Source organism: Haematobia irritans, chromosome 1, assembly GCF_050003625.1.
Source record: "Haematobia irritans isolate KBUSLIRL chromosome 1, ASM5000362v1, whole genome shotgun sequence".
In the NCBI taxonomy this organism is placed as follows: Eukaryota; Metazoa; Arthropoda; class Insecta; order Diptera; family Muscidae; genus Haematobia; species Haematobia irritans.
The window spans coordinates 24,489,233-24,511,768 of NC_134397.1; the positions used below are offsets into that span (position 1 = coordinate 24,489,233).

Below are 22,536 nucleotides of genomic sequence, written 5' to 3' on the forward strand. Positions count from 1 at the left end.
ATAAAAAATTCTAATACAAATTATCTATAGAAAATTTTATCAAAATTTTACTTCTATAGAAAATTTTATCAAAATTTAATTTCTTTTGAAAATTTTATCAAAATTTAATTTCTATTGAAAAATTTGTCAAAATTTTATTTCTATAGAAAATTTTCTAAAAATTTTAGTTCTATAGAAAATTTTATCAAAATTTCATTTCTATAGTAAATTGGGTCAAAATTTTATTTCTATAGAAAATTTGGTCAAAATTTTATTTCTATTGGAAATTTTGTCAAAATTTTATTTCTATAGAAAATTCTGTCAAAATTTATTCTATTGTGATTTTAATCAAATGGTTTCGTCAAAATTTATTTTCTATACAAAATTTTGTCAAACTTTCATTTCTATAGAAAATTTTGTCAAAATTTTATTTCGATAGTAAATTTTGTCAAAACTTTATTTCTATAGAAAATGATACCAATTTTTTTTTCTATAGAAAATTTTATTTCTACAGAAAATTTTGTCATAATTATATTTCTATAGAAAATTCTGTCAAAACTTATTCTAGTGTGATTATAATCAACTGGTCTCGTCAAAATTTTCTTTCTATAGAAAATTTTGTCAAAATTTTATTTCTATAGAAAATTGTGTCAACATTTTATTTCATAGGATATTTCGTCAAATTGTTATTTCTATAGGAAATTTTGTCAAACCTTTATTCTACAGAAAATTTTGCCAAAATTTTAGTTTTGTACAAAATTTTGTCAAAATTTTATTTCTATAGAAAATGTTGTCAAAATTTTATTTCTATAGAAAATTTTGTCAAAATTTTATTTCTATAGTAAATTGGGTCAAAATTTTATTTCTATAGACAATTTGGTCAAAATTTTATTTCTATTGGAAATTTTGTCAAAATTTTATTTCTATAGAAAATTCTGTCAAAATTTATTCTATTGCGATTTTAATTAAATGGTTTCGTCAAAATTTAATTTCTATACAAAATTTTGTCAAACTTTCATTTCTTTAGAAAATTTTGTCAAAATTTTATTTCGATAGTAAATTTTGTCAAAACTTTATTTCTATAGAAAATGATACCAAATTTTTTTTCTATAGAAAATTTTATTTCTACAGAAAATTTTGGCATAATTATATTTCTTACATGTTAGCCTGATACCGAAACAGGCAATTGACGTCCAAATGCATTATATCTAATTATACAATTATTATTCGAGCTTTATGGACAGATATAGATTAAGGAACATGGTTAATAGAGCCATTGAAAAGAAAACGCCAGATACAAATCTATACACGCCTGGACTGTACATGTTTCGGTTCGGGCGAATGAACCTTTTCCTGACAAGGAAAACTAGTATGGGTATTGAAGTACTCACAAGAATGAGACAAATATAGGTTTTGTTAGGTATGACTTTAAATTTAAATTTTATGGTATTTTAAATAATTATATTGGAAACATGTAGAAAGTCGGCCGGGGCCGACTATATCATACCCTAAACCACCACTACTGAATTAGTAAACATAAGTCTTTGTGGGGTTATCATTGGTGTCGGTTTTGGAGATAAATCGCATTTCCATAGTTAAAAGCATAAATGGGTACATGCTTATGGGAGGAGCTACATTTGTTTCTGCACCTACAGAGTTAGTATGCCATTATTAAAAAGCAAGAAATCGCTCAATTAGCAGAGATAGAAAATTCAGTACTATAATACTTTTTTCAATACTTTTTCACCCCGGTTAGTACCGTAGTACCCCCTCGAATGATTTAGTACCTTTTGTGTAGACATTTTTGAGCTGATATCAGACTTATGGTACAATAGTTTTGACCAAATATTTTAATATTTTAAGAAAGTCTTTAACAAACTTATTTGTTAATAGTCTTTTACAAATTCGGAAAACAGACAAGTTCATGCGGGAAAAAAACTCGATTTTGTAAAAGCCATAGTCAAAAATACGATTTTATTGAATTTCAAGAATGTGTGTTTCAATACCCGCTTCCACACGAACACTTTCTAAATAGATAAGAAGTTATCGATCGCGTACTAAAACAACCATTACAATCATGGTCGAAACTTGAGACAAAAATATTATTTTGCAAAAATTTTTTTATTCAGAAAGTTTTGACAAAATTTTATTTCTCCAGAAAGTTTTATCAAAATTTTATTTATACAGAAAATGTTGTCACACAATGAATTTTGTTAAAATTGTATTTTCAATGAATTTTGTTAAAATCGTATTTTATTTTTTGTCAACGTTTTATTTCTATAGAAAATTTGGCAAACTTTTATTTCTATAAAAAATTCTAATACAAATTATCTATAGAAAATTTTATCAAAATTTTACTTCTATAGAAAATTTTATCAAAATTTAATTTCTTTTGAAAATTTTATCAAAATTTAATTTCTATTGAAAAATTTGTCAAAATTTTATTTCTATAGAAAATTTTCTAAAAATTTTAGTTCTATAGAAAATTTTATCAAAATTTCATTTCTATAGTAAATTGGGTCAAAATTTTATTTCTATAGAAAATTTGGTCAAAATTTTATTTCTATTGGAAATTTTGTCAAAATTTTATTTCTATAGAAAATTCTGTCAAAATTTATTCTATTGTGATTTTAATCAAATGGTTTCGTCAAAATTTATTTTCTATACAAAATTTTGTCAAACTTTCATTTCTATAGAAAATTTTGTCAAAATTTTATTTCGATAGTAAATTTTGTCAAAACTTTATTTCTATAGAAAATGATACCAATTTTTTTTTCTATAGAAAATTTTATTTCTACAGAAAATTTTGTCATAATTATATTTCTATAGAAAATTCTGTCAAAACTTATTCTAGTGTGATTATAATCAACTGGTCTCGTCAAAATTTTCTTTCTATAGAAAATTTTGTCAAAATTTTATTTCTATAGAAAATTGTGTCAACATTTTATTTCATAGGATATTTCGTCAAATTGTTATTTCTATAGGAAATTTTGTCAAACCTTTATTCTACAGAAAATTTTGCCAAAATTTTAGTTTTGTACAAAATTTTGTCAAAATTTTATTTCTATAGAAAATGTTGTCAAAATTTTATTTCTATAGAAAATTTTGTCAAAATTTTATTTCTATAGTAAATTGGGTCAAAATTTTATTTCTATAGACAATTTGGTCAAAATTTTATTTCTATTGGAAATTTTGTCAAAATTTTATTTCTATAGAAAATTCTGTCAAAATTTATTCTATTGCGATTTTAATTAAATGGTTTCGTCAAAATTTAATTTCTATACAAAATTTTGTCAAACTTTCATTTCTTTAGAAAATTTTGTCAAAATTTTATTTCGATAGTAAATTTTGTCAAAACTTTATTTCTATAGAAAATGATACCAAATTTTTTTTCTATAGAAAATTTTATTTCTACAGAAAATTTTGGCATAATTATATTTCTTACATGTTAGCCTGATACCGAAACAGGCAATTGACGTCCAAATGCATTATATCTAATTATACAATTATTATTCGAGCTTTATGGACAGATATAGATTAAGGAACATGGTTAATAGAGCCATTGAAAAGAAAACGCCAGGCTAACATGTAATATAATAAGCAACGATGAGCCCGTCGTAAAACTAGGAAAAACACGACTAATGTACGCGTTAGAATTGTTGTTGTATCCTGGAAACCAGTTTCTGTTAATTGTCATATGTTGTAGTTGACTGTAGAAACAATAAGCATTGTTCGACTGTTCACCACTTAGGTGAATTCTAACAAATTAGCTTTCTAAAAATAAATTTCGTGTTGTTGCATTACTATGTAACAAAACGAAATAAAAATAAGATTAAGGGACTTGTAAGTTATATGAAAAGATGATGTACAGTGGGAGAAAAGATGATTCAATTTGTAAGAGGAAATTTCCCAAATGTTTTCTCCATAAGGAGTTAGCATAAAGGGCCCAAAATTGAGTTATATCTCCCAGCCAGATCTATACTAAAGGCTGTGGAAAGGTTCATTCGCCCGAACCGAAACATGTACAGTCCAGGCGTGTATAGATTTGTATCTGGCGTTTTCTTTTCAATGGCTCTATTAACCATGTTCCTTAATCTATATCTGTCCATAAAGCTCGAATAATAATTGTATAATTATATTTCTATAGAAAATTCTGTCAAAACTTATTCTATTGTGATTATAATCAACTGGTCTCGTCAAAATTTAATTTCTATAGAAAATTTTGTTAAAATTTTATTTCTATAGAAAATTTTGTCAAAATTTTATTTCTATAGAAAATTTTGATGCCTATCGAAAGTTTTGTCAAAATTTTATTTCTATAGAAAATGTTGTCAAAATTTAATTTCTATTGAAAAATTTTTCAAAATTTTATTTCTATAGAAAATTTTATCAAAATTTAATTTCTATTGAAAATTTTGTCAAAATTTTATTTCTATAGAAAATTTTGTCAAAATGTTATTTCCATAGAAAATTTTATCAAAATTTTTTTTTCTATAGGAAATTTTGTCAAAATTGTATTTCTGTAGAAAATTCTGTCAAAATTGTATTTCTATAGAAAATTTTATCAAAATTTTATTTCTACAGAAAATTTTATCAAAATTAAATTTCTATAGGAAATTTTGTCAAAATTTTATTTCTATAGAAAATTTTGCAAAATTTTATTTCTATAGAACATTTTCTTAAAATTTTGATTTCTATTAAAATTTTGTCAAAATTTTATTTCTATAGAAAATTTTGTCAAAATTTAATTTCTATAGAAAATGTTGTCAAAATTTTATTTCTATAGAAAATTTTGTCAAAATTTTATTTTATAGTAAATTATGTCGAAGTTTTATTTCTATTGAAAATTTTGTCAAAATGTTATTTCTATAAAAGGTTAGGTTAGGTGGCAGCCCGATGTATCAGGCTCACTTAGACTATTCAGTCCATTGTGATACCACATTGGTGAACTTCTCTCTTATCACAGAGTGCTGCCCAATTCCATGTTAAGCTCAATGACAAGGGACCTCCTTTTTATAGCCGAGTCCGAACAGCGGCCCACATTGTAGAGAAGCTTTGAAACCCTCAGAAATGTCACCAGCAATACTGAGGTGGGATAATCCACTGCTGAAAAACTTTTTGGTGTTCGGTCGAAGCAGGAATCGAACCCACGAGCTTGTGTATGCAAGGCGGGCATGCTAACCATTGCACCACGGTGGTTCCCAAGAGAGCTTTATCTATATTGCGACCGGAATCTTGCGAACAGCAAATACATGGACAGACGGATGGACAGACGGACGGACACCAAGGGCTAGATCGATTCCGAAGGTGATTCTGAGTCGATCGGTATATATTTTATAGGATCTAAAATCAATATTTTTGGTAGGCACATTTTTTGGCAGATCGAAGTTATTATACCCTGACCACTATGTGGTTTAGGGTATAAAAAGAAATCTTTGTTCTCTCGACCATTGGTTTTTTGCAGTGTACCATAAAAAAAATGTATGCTTCTTTTTTACACTAGGTTAATCTACAACAACCTTTCACTTTATACTGTTTACATATGAAACGGGATTAAAAAAAATACGCATATATAATCCTAAAAGTATGCTGTAGAAAATATGCGTAAGCAAATAAAGATACTCGGTGGTAGTTTTAAGCTTATTATAGTGTTAAACTGTGGAAACAGAAAAAAAACTTTTAACAAGATATTTATGCAGGTGGGAAATAAAAAATAATTCGATTATTTAATGAAAAAAATAAAAGTTTATGTTGAGAAATTTTCTTAAAAGTTATTATTTTTTTTAGGGGTTGAGCATTTTTTGTTAAACACCTTTTAAATATGAGTTTTTGTTATAAGAGAATAGAAAATTCGCATATAGATAACATTAGCAAATAATTATACTCTTCAGAGAATCGGGCTATATTTAATTATGGGTCTAAATGTGAATGCTTTCAAAAAATATTTAAACTTCCCAGCAAAAACTCTCATTACCCGGTAATCTTGTAGGTAAGCCGTTTTAAAAAATAATAACCACTTATTAATTGGCATCGCTCCGGATTACATTTACATACGCATGTCCTAGGAGGAAAGTACTTCTCTCCAGGCATACTTTCGGCCATGAAATAAGTAGTGCTTTTAAAGCATATAATAACATAATATGTAATCACTTATTCGTAGATACACCAAAGCTTGTAAAATAGCCACTTATTGTCTCAGGCAACCAAATCACGAAAATATTGATTTCTATTGCGATTACAATGGATCAAAATATGGCGAGTAATGGTGTAATAGGAGCACTACACCCAGAAAAAAGTGTCTTCGAAACTAAAGGAAAAAATATTCATCCATTTAGATTAGCCATTTTATTTGCATTAAGTTAAATTACACTAGTTTACACTGAAAATGTACACTTGATGAGAGCCGACCTTTTTTATGTATTTTGATCTGCTGAATTCGAAAAAAAAATGTTTAAAAATTTTCTATGGAGTAGTTTTTGAGATATCCTGTTATTTTTATTTTTTCGCTCTTTTCTCTCTAAACAAATTATATCTCGAGTTAAAAATGTCCGATTATATCGTTGTTGGTACTTAAATGAAAGGTATTAAAATGACGAATAATCGGGTACAATTGTATCTGTGATAAGTTAAGTGGTTTAAAAATTTTCGATGCGAAAAGCCAAATTTTCAAAAAATTTACAAAGGACCTTTTCCGCCAGAAAAGTATAAACCATTGAAAAAACGTCTGGAAGAGAAGTTCATGATCGTATAGATGATACTCTAACGTAAGTAATAAGATCAACTAGAAGAAAAACGACCGAAAAATGTCGTTCCATAAAAAAAAAATTTGATTTTTTTTCGAATTCAGCAGATCAAAATACATAAGAAAATTTGCCTTTCATTAAGTGTACATGAATTTTTTATTTTTTTGTAAACTAGTGTTATTGTGTGAAATAATAAAATTTACTTGCTTCAGTAAAAAAAATCCTATCCTGAAAGCAGTTAGGAATAGTTCATTAACTACCCACAAAAAAATTTCACGAAAATTTTTCCAATTAAAATTTTATTTGAGTTTTAAAAAATATTCAATTAAAAATTTAATTTATTCAACAAATTTTTTAATTGAAATAAAAATCAATCACAAAAATAATAGTATCAATTAATAACATTTCTGTGATTGAAGACATTTCAATTACAAATTAATTGTATCAATTAATTTCGTGATTGAATCACAAAAAATTTATGGCATTTTACTAATACTGTTTTCTTCGCAGGGTATACGAATTTACTACTGAACAGGAAAATTTTATCCACTGATAACAAAGCATTCGTAAAAATGAACAAAAACCGAACAAAAACTAAAACCAAATTTAGTAAAATTTCTTATAAAATGATAACTCTGACTTCCTTTATTATAGAAAGCTTATCATTCATACGAATAACACTTAGCATAGAAAAATATTTCAGTTCATTCGTACTAAGAAGTATTCAATCCTTTAAATTCTATTTCATTAAGCCAACTGCCTAAAACTATTCGAAAATTATTAGGCATTATATTTATTTTTGTCATTACAAGTAAGTCATTATAACTCACCTCAATGTAATGCAACGTGTAATGACAGCATTACTCCTGGTAATGCCAATTGTAATGAGATGTGGTTACCTAGTTTTTGCTGGGTTTGTTGGGTCTCTGGCCAATATTTCAATACGTTATAGATATAATGACAAAGTTAATTGACCCCCATACTATGGTGGTGTCTATAAAGTGGTGATATAATTTTGCTGCAAGTTTGGAAAAAAAATTCTGTTAAAATCAGAAAAAAAATATTTGTGACTAATGCAAGCTATGGGCAAGTCATAGCTATGTCGTTTTCTACTCCACAAAAACGTTTCGTAGAGCATGGTTAGGAATAAAATAATTAAAAACTCAAATGTATGCAATGTACGTGTTATTGAGAAACTGCCTAAAAGTAGGCAACATAAATTCACATTTATATTTTCCCATGTAAACTCCTTGAAGGACATAGAGAATTATTCTCGTATCATTGAGTAAAGACTTATTCCGTTTTTTATCGAAATGTATAGGAATATGGAAGCGATATGATGCATTTGTTCTTTACTGTATATATATGAGGGGCTCTATTAATCAATCATTGAAAAGAGAGACAGAATGAGAAAATCGCTTTACGAGTTCAAGATAGGATCAGGAGTAACTACGCCTCGCTTCTTTACTTTAACATTTGTCGACAACGGTTGTCAGTATTCGTCTAGTGAAGTGAGATGACCCAGTATTGGTCTTAAATTCTAAAGCATTATGACTTTTGCGAACCCCTGAAAAAGTCTACTTTCTATGGGAAATGCACGAGAATTTACTTCGAAAAAAAATTGTAACACACTGATTAATTGACGCTTTGTCCACCGCTTGACATTACTTTTTTCCATCTTTATGACAACATATGGATATCGCATAGAAAAAATGATCCGTCTTTTGATTCAGTCTCCCAATCGACCCAAATTTTGGCTTTCTCATAAGAACGAAAATTCTGGAACGAAAATTCTAGCCAGGTCTTATTAATTAACTCAATCAAATAGAAAACAAATATGTTGTATTGCCATTGTAACATGCAAACCAAGACAAAAATCCTCATCATCCTCATTCATTGCTACTACACAGAAAAGAAATATCACTAAAATTTTTTCCAATTAAAATTTTAATTGAATCTTAAAAAAATATTCAATGAAATATTCAATTGCTTTAACAAATGTTTTAATTGAAACAAAAATCACCAAAAAGCCTATTAGAAAAAAAAATCAAAAAAAAAAATCAATCAAAAAAATTGGTTGTATCAATGAATTGTTTAATTGGAACAATTAATTTTTTAATTGACGTTGGTGATTGCTACTATCATTTCTGTGATTGAAGACATCTCACTTAAAAATTAATTGGATCAATTAATTTCGTCATTGAAGACAAAAACTATTTTTTCCTGTGTATATGCAATAGTTCATATTAAAACTAAAAGCCTATAAGTAGGCACAAATAAATGTAAAATACAATAAAATTTATTTCAATTATTGCCTTTGCCATTAGTATTTCAATAGTATTAAATGTAAAAACTAAAAGCCCACATTAAAATATAGTGAGTATCATAAATCAACATAATAGGCAGCCTAAAAGTATGCTCTCGAATCATAAAGTATAACTGTGTTTAACATTTTCCTAGCATCATATAGGACAATTTTTGTGTTTTAAACTCATTGGAATTGTTTTGAAAGTAATCATCATTGCGTGACACCTATGATATGCATACATTGAAACCTAAGCCTGAAAACATGCTGTACAATCGATATAAATTTATATTTAAAAAAATCTATGTTCACATTGGGATTACTAGCAGAAATATTTATATCAATACAGACAAATACAAAAGGAGTGTTTCAATCATCAATTTATGAAATATGCAAATGAGTTTATCAAAACACAAACCTAAAAGTATGCAATAAATGAAAAACAAATTTAAAATATAAACGTATATAAAAACCATATTGTAAATATGGTTTCCAAAACAAAAACATAAATATTTATTAACAAATTAAAAAAAAAATACAATATCAACCATTTGAATAATTGTAGTTTATAAAAATAGTGTAAAAAATATTCCCCCGAAGGTATACTATGGAAAAAGTTTTAAAAATAATAGTGTTTTAAAAACAAATAAAAAATATAATGTAATAAAAAAGTTAACAAAATATAATAAAATAGGCTTTAATAAAAACAAAAATTCAAAAAGTGCCATATTTACATAGAGATATACCATAAGCCTGAAAGCAGGCAACAAAATTTTCTACAAAGTGTTTATAAAATCTCCATTCTAGCAAATTTAGCTATGTGTTCTTTTCAAACAAAAAAATTCAATAAGGTGTTTTAAAATTTTTATATATATTTTTTTTTTGGTTCTTTCAACAGCAAGAAAATTAAAAAAAAAGTTTACCAAAAGCAAAACCAATCAATTTCTATAAAAAAAATTTAAATATGTATAAAAAACTAAATCAACGAAAAAATAAAAATGTTAAATTAAAGCCTCTTAATGCAGGTTTATAAACAAAAAAACTGCGAAAAATTCTAAACAAAATGTTGTGAACCGTCTTTGGATAGAAAAAAAAAAACAAAAACTAAATAGGAAACATAAATCTATAGTCTCCCTAGAAAGACGACCAGCAAACAGAATATAAATACAAAAATTATTCAACCTTCATATCAATCAACATATCCTAGAAAATTGATATCCTCATCACCATTATCAATAGAGATTGCTTCATTATAATTTCTTTAGTAGCTTTTGGTATTGCCATCTAAAATCCACAAAATGACTGCCAAAACCAATGATAGTGATATGCCTAAAATGGCTCCTGAAATACCACGTCTCAATTCGGAACTAGCCGCACAAGCTGCCATAAGAGCACAACAAATTTTACGTAAACAAGCCTCCCAAGAGGATCATCCGCCAGCGCCTTCAATGGCCAGTAATCATGCAAAACCCCCATTGCATTTGCCTCCAAAACCAGCTGGAGCCCTACCACCACCATTGCCGCCACAACATAATAAACCAGTTCCTGCTATACCGGCTCGCTCTTCGGATCGTTCAACACCGCCTGAGATACCACCCAAGCGTCATAGTTTGAAAAGTTTACCCGATGGTTTTAATTTGCCTCCGCCTGGCCGGGTACCACCACCATTACCAAGAAAACCTGGGTCAGCACAATGTTCCGCACAAAATAGTGCCCAGAATTCTCCTCTTTCGGTGGCAAAATTCAAAGATAAGCCGCCAGTACCACCGGAAAAGCCCGAAGCGAAAAGATCTTCCAATCCTTTTGATTTGCCGCTAGACAAAAATGTGCCCTCTCCAGCGCCCACTCGAGCCAGTGATGTTAAAAAATCTTCCACTGCTTCCTCCTCGAATTCTTCCTCGTCTCGTATATCACCATCGGAGGATTTTGGTTCCGAAGATGCCTTACGAGGCATAGAAAGTGGTTTGCGTAACATGGAGAGAGCCATGCAAGAACAAATGAATTTACGTTCCTTGGAAGCACAAAATAATTTCGATATGCAATTTAAGGCAGCCCTTAGTTCGGGCAACCGTCATGTTTCTGCTGTAAATATTCGAGCTGCAGCCTATGAACGCAATCTCTCCTTGGATGAAAATTCCGTACAAAATGCTGCCGCTGCTGCAAGACAATCAATAGAGGAAATCAAACAATTGAGAGCTCAAGCTCTGCAAAATTCCTCCACCAATAATCTAAGCCAATTGGAACAGAGTCAACAGCAGGCTATGCGTTCCACTATAGAACATCATATGCGTTCCTTGGATCGTAATCTACCATTGGAATTGCAATATAGCCGTCATCGATCACATGTTCCCACTAGCAACAATGATTTTACCAAACCACAAGGACCGGTACCAGGTCCTGTACCACCTTCCGGTCAACCGCCTGTAACAACAGCAGCACCTAGTGGTCCCATGCCTCTTAGTTCTGAATTTCGTGAACATATTCGCCAACAGTTGTTGGGTAATATTCCCGGAAATGTTGTCCATAATACTGGACAAAGTCCCGGATCTGCAGCTGCTGCGGCTTTGCTGCAACATCAGGCTCAATCGAGGGCTGCTGCAGCAGCTGCAGCCGCCGCCCAAGGATCGACAGTGGCCGCTTTGACACGTGAAGAAATGCGCTTGCGCAGACGTTCATCACATGATGAGACTCAATTGGCTCAAAGTCCTCAATTACCGGGTATGAGAAGTATTTTGGGATTTTGTTTTTTAATTTTTCAAAATAAAATTGCTTTTATTGTGAATTGTTTGTTTTTGGTTTTTTAATCCAATATTTTTATTGGTATTTTTGATTTTTAGTATAGTTTGATATTAGGGGGTTATAATAATTGAAAATAATATAAATTATTCATAAGGCTTATGAATAAGTTCATTAAATCATAACATTTATGAATTAGCCCATAAATCTTCTCTTATCTTTGAATGTTAAAAATCTAAATTATATTGAATTTTGACGTAGTGAAACTTCCGCTACAATCCGTGATTTTTTTTTTCAATTCAAGAAAGTTGGTTACCCAGAAAGAAAGTACAAAAATACAATGTCCACAGTAGGAATCTCATTTGACGCTTTTCCCGACACCTGGTAGTGATCCCGGACATTCAGACTACAAGGCGGGAATGTAACCATGATGGCTAATACGAATTTTTAATTTTGACAACCTTCTAGTACAAAATTATCGTAGAAGACATTAGGGAGATGTTGCCATGTTATAGGCAATTGGATGAGCAAGGTGATTAGAACTTTAATAATCTGAAACTACCAACATGAATTTCGCAATCAGCAACGGATGATTCCTCTACGTTTAGTTGGATTGGAAATATGTGAATTCGTTGATTCATAAATAAAAACCGGTCAGTTCATGATGACGCATTAGGTTGCCGATGCAATGTTGGCGCCTGACTCGTGAGGAATCGGTTCCGTGCTCATGGTAGGTGGATGACAGTCTATCTTCAGTGTCTACCCCAAGTAGTTAGTTCTTCGTGATTAGTGTTCATTTCTTGTCACAAAACAATTTCCTACAGAATAGGTGGCCTCTTAAAGAGATAGAACTGATGGCCTAAACCTCTGTGACTGTGTGAACTGCAAAACACAATCTAAGTAATTCAGCTTTTGGCGAAACCTCAGTAATTGAAACAAAGCTGAAAACTGCGGGATTTAACTCCCACCGAATTTTCGGTGATTAAAATGTACGCCGATACTTCAGAACTGACTTCCGAAACTTCAGTGAACAAACTGGAAGATTAAACTCTCAAAAATTACACTACTGGCCCATACCTCAGCGATTGTACTGCAGTGCTTGAACTGCAAGACAAAACACTTAACCCTCTAATGCCCAAGCCCAAGCTTTATTTAATAAGGAAGCTTTTAGTAAAACACACCTTAAGACAACAAAAATGGGCAAAATAAAAAGAAAACTTATTTGAAACTATTCAAGAGGCTTTGCAGCATATGGGAGCCACCGTGGTGCAATGGTTAGCATGCCCGCCTTGCATACACAAGGTCGTGGGATCGATTCCTGCTACGACCGAACACCAAAAAGTTTTTCAGCGGTGGATTATCCCACCTCAGTAATGCTGGTGACATTTCTGAGGGTTTCAAAGCTTCTCTAAGTGGTTTCACTGCAATGTGGAACGCCGTTCGGACTCGGCTATAAAAAGGAGGTCCCTTATCATTGAGCTTAACATGGAATCGGGCAGCACTCAGTGATAAGAGAGAAGTTCACCAATGTGGTATCACAATGGACTGAATAGTCTAAGTGAGCCTGATACATCGGGCTGCCACATAACCTAACCTAACCTTTGCAGCATATGCTGAATTTTACGGTATACAATTTTCTTGCTTAGCTCTCTTGCTTTTGTGTCGTTAACATTGAAAATTTAATCAGCTGGAAAAAATTGGGGCATTAAAGGGTTAAGCTATTATCTTAATTGGTAATCAATTCAGGCTCGCCAGCAGCTTCGGATATGGTAATCGTTCTTGCAACTTGAAGTGTAGGTCGCAAAGAGATGTTCTTTTCTGGGGTATCACAATGGACTGAATACCAAAAGTGAGCCTAAAATAGCTGACTACCACTATACTAACCTTAGGTCGTCACTTAAGCGATTGAATTGATAGCCGAAACCTCTGCGTGATTGCGTGATACACTGGCCGCAAGAAAAAGTTCATCACTGTGGTATCACAATGGACTGAATATTATAAGTTAGCTTGAAATAATAGGCCGGCGCTATACCTAACCCAATCTAACCGTAGGTCGCAACTTAACCCTTTGACTACCGACGTCCACTTCAAGATCATATTTCCAAGTTTACTTTTATAGACCCAGCAAAACAGCGTCGCACAAAACAGTAGTGAAAATGTTCTTTTTGTATCCGAAAGTGTTGCCAAATTGACGCAGAAGCGATAAATTTAACATGGGCTTGTCATAAGACGGATGTCCACCATTTCAACAGCCGTTGCATCACTTCTTAAAGTGTGAAGTGAATTCAGTGTTTTTTATGTGAATTAAAAAATTTTATGATATTTTGATAAATAAACAATTTTTATTTTTTTTATGTTTCTTAATGCATTATAAAGCTTGTCTGGAACCTTTGACATCAAATAATTTCAAAAATTCGCAATTTTTTTAGAAAGAAATTTATAATTTTTTTGACAAAATTTAAATAATTTGTACCATTTCATTAATTCATAATCTGTTTTTAGCCTATTTTAAATCAAAACAGCCTATTTAAAATGGCCGTAAGTTCGACCAGTTCGAATCTTATGTACCCTCCACAATCGAATTACTTGGGTTGTGGTATCTTAAAACTTCTTAACATCGTTTTCTAAATTGTGAGTTAGTCCATACGTGGTACACGCAAAAAAATAATTCTTTCCTCCCAAACGAAATTTTAGACAAACAAAGTTCGTTTCTCATTTGCTTTTCGTTGAAAGGAAGTGCATTTGGAAGAAAAGTATATACTTTTTGTGATAAACGTTTATTCTTTTCCAGGATGTAAAAACAATTTCATAAAGACTAACTCAAAAAAATTTTTTTCTGGCTAATTGCATTTTCCCTCACATCTTTCTCACTTCCACGAAGTTTTTTAGTTCTTAGCACTTTTTCTGTAATACCAACAATGTAGAAGAAATTTTTTTACCTTTCGCCTGGACGGAGAATCGAACCGCGGACCATGCACTTTCTAAGACAACACACTAACCACTGAGCTATGTACCTGTTATGGTCATCAATAGATAAATATCCATATAAGTTATATTTATATAGCATAGCTTGCGGCGCCCACGAACCGAATAAACAAAGTTTATTTAAAAGAAACAAACATTTAGTTTGGCACCGTGGAGCAGTGGTTGCTATGTCCGACTTGCATGCCAAGGGTCGTGGGTTCGATCCCTGCTTCGACCAAAGTTTGTTTTTTTTTTGTTTTTTTTTTACATATATTCCAGATATGTTCGGAAGATTCCGAAAAAATGTTCAACATTACATTGTAGTATATTAAATTTTGAACTGTAAACTGTGTCTTATTAAAGACCTAAAGTCGGAAAAGAACAGTGTTTGATATAAACGAAATGGACTGTGTTGTTGTTTCAAAAATAACTTTTTTTTATTGAAAAAATAAAAATTTTGTAACAAACGAATTTTTTTGGTGATAAAAGTTTAAAATTTTCGAAGCAATTCAAAAAACTCTAACAAAAGAAAAACGTTTTCGGTACACGTTTTCCAAACGTTTTTTTTTCTTTGCGTGTAGACAGCCAGAATTGAAATATGGGGGTCGCTTATATGGGGGCTAAATACAATTATGAACTTGATATGGACCAATTTTTGTGTGATTGGGGATCGATTTATCTGAGGGCTATATATAACTATAGACCTAACTAGATCCATAGGTATGGTTGTTAACGGCCACATACTAGCACAATGTACCAAATTTCAACTGACTCGTATAAAATTTGCTCCTCCAAGAGGCTCCCAAAACAAAACTCGGGATCGGTTTATATGGGGGCTATATATGATTATGGACTGATATGGACCACTTTTGGCATGGCTGTTAAATATTATAACAACCATCACGTACCAAATTTCAACCGAATCGGATGAATTTTGCTTCTCCAAAAGGCACCGGAGGTCAAATCTGGGCATCGGTTTGTATGGGGGCTTTATATAATTATGGACTGATATGAACCAATTCCTGCATGGTTGTTGGATACCATATACGAACATCACGTACCAAATTTCAACTGAATCAGATGAATTTTGGTCTTCCAAGAGGCTCCGCAAGCCAAATCTGGGATCGGTTTATATGGGGGCTATATATAATTATGGACCGATGCGGACCAATTTTTGCATGGTTATTAGATATCATATGCTAACACTATGTACCAAATTTCAGCCGAATCGGATGAATATTGCTTCTCTTAGAGGCTCCGCAAGTCAAATCTGGGGATGGGTTTATATGGGGGCTATATGTAATTATGGACCGATGTGGACCAATTTTTGCATTGTTGTTAGAGATCATATGTTAACACCATGTTCCAAATTTCAGCCGGATCGTATGAAATTTGCATTTCTTAGAGGATTCGCAAGCCAAAGCTGGGTATCGGTTTATATGGGGGCTATATATAATTATGGACCGATGTGGACCAATTTTTGCATGGACGTTAGAGACCATATACCAACATCATGTACCAAATTTCAGCCGGATCGGATGAAATTTGCGTTTCTTAGAAGATTCGCAAGCCAAATCTGGGGGTCCGTTTATATGGGGGCTATACGTAAAAGTGGACCGATATGGCCCATTTGCAATACCATCCGACCTACATCAATAGCAACTATTTGTGCCAAGTTTCAAGTCGATAGCTTGTTTCGTTCGAAAGTTAGCGTGATTTCAATAGACGGACGGACGGACATGCTCAGATCGACTCAGAATTTCACCACGACCCAGAATATATATACTTTATGGGATCTTAGAGCAATATTTCGATGTGGTACAAACGGAATGACAAAGTTAATATACCCCCATCCTATGGTGAAGGGTATAAAAATTCAATTTTCCATTAAAAATATGAAAACAGCGAGTTATAAAAAAATTAATTCAAATGAACTTCCTGTGCAGTTAAAATAAAGAACATCTTTGGGAGGACATTTTTGGAAGCGTTTTTAAAGTTGAGCCTTTAGAAGAACTTCCATTTTTTTTTTTGCTGGGAAGCCTTTAAAGAAATTAATGTCAAAGGCTGAAAGAGACTTTCTGGAAAGGATAGTATGCCACCAACTAACATCTTCAGGCTACAAGGAGATCACGCAATCATTGTGGTTTTCTGGAATTTATAATCACGATGGCAATCTTCACGTACAGCAATATCGTAGAAGATATGTCAGGGATATGTCATCATATGAAGGCTAATTCGATGAATTCGTTGATTTGAATAGAATTAGGTGATGATGAGACCGTCACTGTGACTGAATTATATGGGGGCTATATATAATTATGGACCGATGTGAACCAATTCTTGCATGATTGTTATAGATCATATGCTAACACCATGTACCAAATTTCAGCCGGATCGGTTGAAATTTGCTTCTCTTAGAGGCTCCGCAAGCCAAATCTGGGGATCGGCTTATATGGGGGCTATATATAAATATAGACCGATGTGGACCAATTTTTGCATGGTTATTAGAGACGATATACTTACACCATGTACCAAATTTCAGCCGGATCGGAAGAAATTTGCTTCTTTTAGAGGTTCCGCAAGCCAAATCTGGGGATCGGTTTATATGGGGGCTATATATAATTATGGACCGATGTGGACCAGTTTTTGCATGGACGTTAGAGACCATATACCAACACCATGTACCAAATTTCAGCCGGATTGGATGAAATTTTCGTTTCATAGAGGATTCGCAAGCCAAATCTGGGGTCCGTTTATATGGGGGCTATACGTAAAAATGGACCGATGTGGCCCATTTGCAATACCATCCGACCTACATCAATAACAACTACTTGTGCCAAGTTTCAAGTCGATAGCTTGTTTCGTTCGAAAGTTAGCGTGATTTCAATAGACGGACGGACGGACGGACGGACATGCTCAGATCGACTCCGAATTTCACCACGATCCAGAATATATATACTTTATGGGATCCTTGAGCAATATTTCGATGTGGTACAAACGGAATGACAAAGTTAATATACCCCCATCCTATGGTGAAGGGTATAAAAATTCAATTTTCCATTAAAAATATGAAAACAGCGAGTTATAAAAAAAATTAACTCAAATGAACTTCCTGTGCAGTTAAAATAAAGAACATCTTTGGGAGGACATTTTTGGAAGCGTTTTTAAAGTTGAGCCTTTAGAAGAACTTCCATTTTTTTTGCTGGGAAGCCTTTAAAGAAATTAATGTCAAAGGCTGAAAGAGACTTTCTGGAAAGGATAGTATGCAACCAACTAACATCTTCAGGCTACAAGGAGATCACGCAATCATTGTGGTTTTCTGGATTTTATAATCACGATGGCAATCTTCACGTACAGCAATATCGTTGAAGATATGTCAGGGATATGTCATCATATGAAGGCTAATTCGATGAATTCGTTGATTTGAATAGAATTAGATGATGATGAGAACGTCACTGTGACTGAATGAACTTCAGGCCAAAATCTAAGTGATTTAACTTGTGACGAAACCTCAGTAATGGAACCAATGTTGAAATCTACGGAATTTAACTTCCATCGAAGCCATCCCAGCAAAAAAATTGGGAAGTTCTTCCAACGGCACAACTTTAAAAACACTTCCAGAAGATGCACTCCCAATGATGTTCTTTATTTTAACTACCCAGGAAGTTCTTGGAATTCAATTTTTTATAATTTGGTTCTTTCATACCCAGCAAAAAAATTTGGAAGTTCTTCCATAGGCACAACTTTAAAAGCGCTTCCAGAAGATGCACTTATGATTATGTGATTTATTTTAACTACCCAGGAAGTTCTTTTAATTAAATTTTTTATAACTTGGTTTTTTCATACTTTTAATGGGTAATTTTAACTTTTTTATTTCAAATAGGTTAAAAACATAGTAAGAATACATAAAATGGTACAAATCATTTAAATTTTGTTGAAAAAAATGCTAAATCCAATCTGAAAAAATTGTGAATTTTTGGAAAATATTTTAGGTCAAATTTTTCCGACAAGCCTTAGAATCCATTAAAAATTAAAAAAAAAATATTAAAAATTATTTATTTGACAAAATGTCACAGAATTTTTTAATTTACATCCAAAACATTGAATTCGGATCACACCTAAAGAAGTGATGCAAATTCAGTGCAACGGAGGACTTCCGTCCTATGACAAGGAGGACTTCCGTCCTATGAGAAGCCCATGTTAAATTCATCGCTTCTGCGTCAATTTTGCACCACTTCCGGATCCAAAAAGAACATTTTCATTACTTTTTTGGCGACGCTTTTTTTGCTGGGTACTTTTAATGGGTAATTTTATTTTTTTTTTTAAATAGGTTAAAAACAGAGTAAGAATTCATAAAATGTTACAAATCATTTAAATTTTGTCGAAAAAGATTCTAAATCCAATCTGAAAAAATTGCGAATTTTTGACAATATTTGAGGTTAGAATCCATTAAAAATTATAAAAAATTATAAAAATTATTTATTTGACAAAATATCACAGAATTTTTTAATTTACATCCAAAACATTGAATTCGGATCACACCTAAAGAAGTGATGCAAATTCAATGCAACGGCTGTTGAAATGGAGAACTTCCGTCCTATGACAAGCCCATGATAAATTCATCGCTTTAAATTCATTTAAATTTTGTCGAAAAAAAATCTAAATCCAATCTGAAAAAATTGCGAATTTTTGACAATATTTGAGGTTAGAATCCATTAAAAATTATAAAAAATTATAAAAATTATTTATTTGACAAAATATCACAGAATTTTTTAATTTACATCCAAAACATTGAATTCGGATCACACCTAAAGAAGTGATGCAAATTCAATGCAACGGCTGTTGAAATGGAGAATTTCCGTCCTATGAAAAGCCCATGATAAATTCATCGCTTCTGCGTCAATTTTGCACCACTTTCGGATCCAAAAAGAACATTTTCATTACTTTTTTTGGCGATGCTTTTTTTTTGCTGGGATGTTAATTGAACTGTACGCGAAGACTGTCTTCCAAAACCTCAGTGACTGAAATAGACTTACTGGAAAGGTTAGGCAATAGTTTCTTTTACGTACTTTTTGTACAATTCATAAATTACTAATTTTAATATTATCCTGGATAATAATCTCCCAAGTTAGCATATAATTGAGACAGCCTACCCGGCTGAGGCGTCTATACTTATTCAATGTGTATTTTATTTTTATTATTTCTTAGTATTTAAAAAAAATCACAAATACTTTGGGTGATAATAAATTTCATAAATAAATTTGATATTGTCTCTGTAATATATAATCTTATGGATTAGCTTGATTCTTCCCACATCAAGGCAACGCTCCCCTCCTATTTGTAGCCCACAAATATTTTGGTTACTTCCTTACATCGACTCTAACTTCTAATCTAAGCAATTTTAACAATTTTCTATATCCAAGACCATTTACCTGGCACTGTTCCTCATTTTTTGCAAATCATGCCTCATTCTTATATTTATATAATAAAAGTTTTTTAATCAAAATTTGTTTCTGAAAATAATAATCTAAACTTTAAGCATGATTATGTTCATCTCTATCTAAATCTTTCCTTCTATTCCAATTAGAATTGAAACAGTTTTCGTTAGCACCGCATTGTTCCGCCGATTTGGATTATATGCGATGTTGTTTGAAAGGTAAAGTGTTGAAACTCAAAAAGAATTTTCTTTGATATGTGCAAATAAATCATTTTAATACACTAGCGTTTTAACCTCAAAACAAACAAAAAATTGAAATAAAAAATTTGGTGTTGTGAAAGCTGCATAAAAATTCAAGAATTTATTGGTTTATTAACTTATAATGCCCAAGAACAACTAAAAATACTCACAAGTTTAAATTGTAACCCTATCCTTTTGATCGACGATCACAGAGGGCTAAATTAACCACTGCCAAACTAAAACCATAAAAACAAAACTAAGTACGCCTAAATGTTAGCCCCTTGACGATTTTTCTTAAGCTCAACTACTAATACAGCATGTATTTTGCTCTTAATAATAATTCATTACCTTTTTTTTTTTGCCCTAATAAACTTGTGGTATATCGAGAGATGTTTATACCAAAGGAACGTAGAGAGCGAATTTACAAAAAAAAAAACTAAGAATTTAATCAACCCTGGTTTTTGTGCAAATACAACCCTGACCTAAACTCCAAATCACTTATCACACACAGGGATGTTCCCACAAAGGTTTTGATATTTTGAAAAATTTTTTTTAATACTTTTAGCACATTTAAAATTATTGTTTAATTGTTTAATGTATTTTTGTTTTGCAAAATTCAAAATTATATATGTCAACTAAATAGAATAAATTGTAATTTTATATATTTGCTGTATTTTTTTTTTAGTCACCCGTTTGCGTGAACATTGGGATGAGACATCACAATGTGTCTTGCAAAGAGCTGCTCAATTGAAGAGTATGTTAAGTGATTCCCAAAGGTATGTTAAATGGATTTTTTCGTTTTTTTGGTTTAGGGATTTTAAATATTCGATTTTTCCAGATATGAAGCCAAACGTTTGGAATTGGAAAAGTGGTTACAGCGTATGGAGGCTCGTTCTGAACGTATGGGCACAGTGGCTACCACAGCTGATATTTTGGAAGCCCAACAGAAAGAACAAAAAGTAAGTACTTATATCTTACCTTAAGATTACAGAGTTAATATTTATGTAGGGTAAAGGGGAATTTTCCTAAATTGGGGTTGAGCGGTAAGTTCATGGCAGCTTTATCGACTACCTTGAATGGTTGCCACAGTTGGTAGAATTCTAGCAAAAATGGTATATTTTTACTGTTTGATAGAATGAGAGAATTTTTAATGTTTTGGAAAATTTTGCCAAATATTCTAGCCCAACTACGAGGTACTCCAATATTTGAAAGAAATAAAATTTAGACAAAATTTTCCATAGAAATAAAAGTTTGACAACATTTTCTATAGAAATAAAATGTTGACAAAATTTTCCATAGAAATAAAATTTTCACAAAATTTTCTAGAGAAATAAAATTTAGACAAAATTTTCTATAGAAATAAAATGTTGACTAAATTTTCCATAGAAATAAAATTTTGACAAAATTTTTTAGAGAAATAAAGTTTTGACAAAATTTTTTAGAGAAAAAAAAAACTTGACAAAATTTTCTAGAGAACAAAAATTATAACAAAATTTTTTAGAGAAATAAAATTTTGAAAAAATTTTCCATAGAAATAAAATTTTGACATATTTTTCCATAGAAATAAAATTTAGATAAAATGTTCTATATAAATAAAATGTTGACAAAATTTTCCGTAGAAATAAAATTTTGACAAAATTTTCTAGAGAAATAAAATTTAGACAAAATTTTCTATAGAAATAAAATGTTGACAAAATTTTCCATAGAAATAAAATTTTGACATATTTTTCCATAGAAATAAAATTTAGATAAAATGTTCTATAGAACTAAAATGTTGACAAAATTTTCCATAGAAATAAAATTTTGACAAAATTGTCCATAGAAATAAAACTTAGATAAAATTTTCTATAGAAATAAAATGTTGACTAAATTTTCCATAGAAATAAAATTTTGACAAAATTTTTTAGAGAAATAAAATTTTGACAAAATTTTTTAGAGAAAAAAAATCTTGACAAAATTTTCTAGAGAACAAAAATTATAACAAAATTTTTTAGAGAAATAAAATTTTGAAAAAATTTTCCATAGAAATAAAATTTTGACAAAATTTTCCATAGAAATAAAATTTAGACAAAATTTTCTATAGAAATAAAATGTTGACTAAATTTTCCATAGAAATAAAATTTTGACAAAAT

General features: G+C 31.0%; 1 protein-coding gene across 8 annotated transcripts in view; it reads left to right on the forward strand.

The window, feature by feature from the left end:
• Nucleotides 1–22,536, forward strand: part of Dys (Dystrophin) — a 913,182-nt gene that overhangs the window by 293,051 nt on the left and 597,595 nt on the right. For 6 of the 8 annotated variants that reach the window (XM_075289613.1, XM_075289609.1, XM_075289607.1 and 3 more), the window contains 3 exons: nt 20,315–20,383; nt 21,090–21,180; nt 21,243–21,363. In XM_075289613.1, coding sequence (XP_075145728.1) covers nt 20,315–20,383; nt 21,090–21,180; nt 21,243–21,363 — 281 coding nt within the window. The remainder of the gene's footprint in view (nt 1–20,314; nt 20,384–21,089; nt 21,181–21,242; nt 21,364–22,536) is intronic. The other 2 variants (XM_075289610.1, XM_075289615.1) reach the window with 1 other exon arrangement.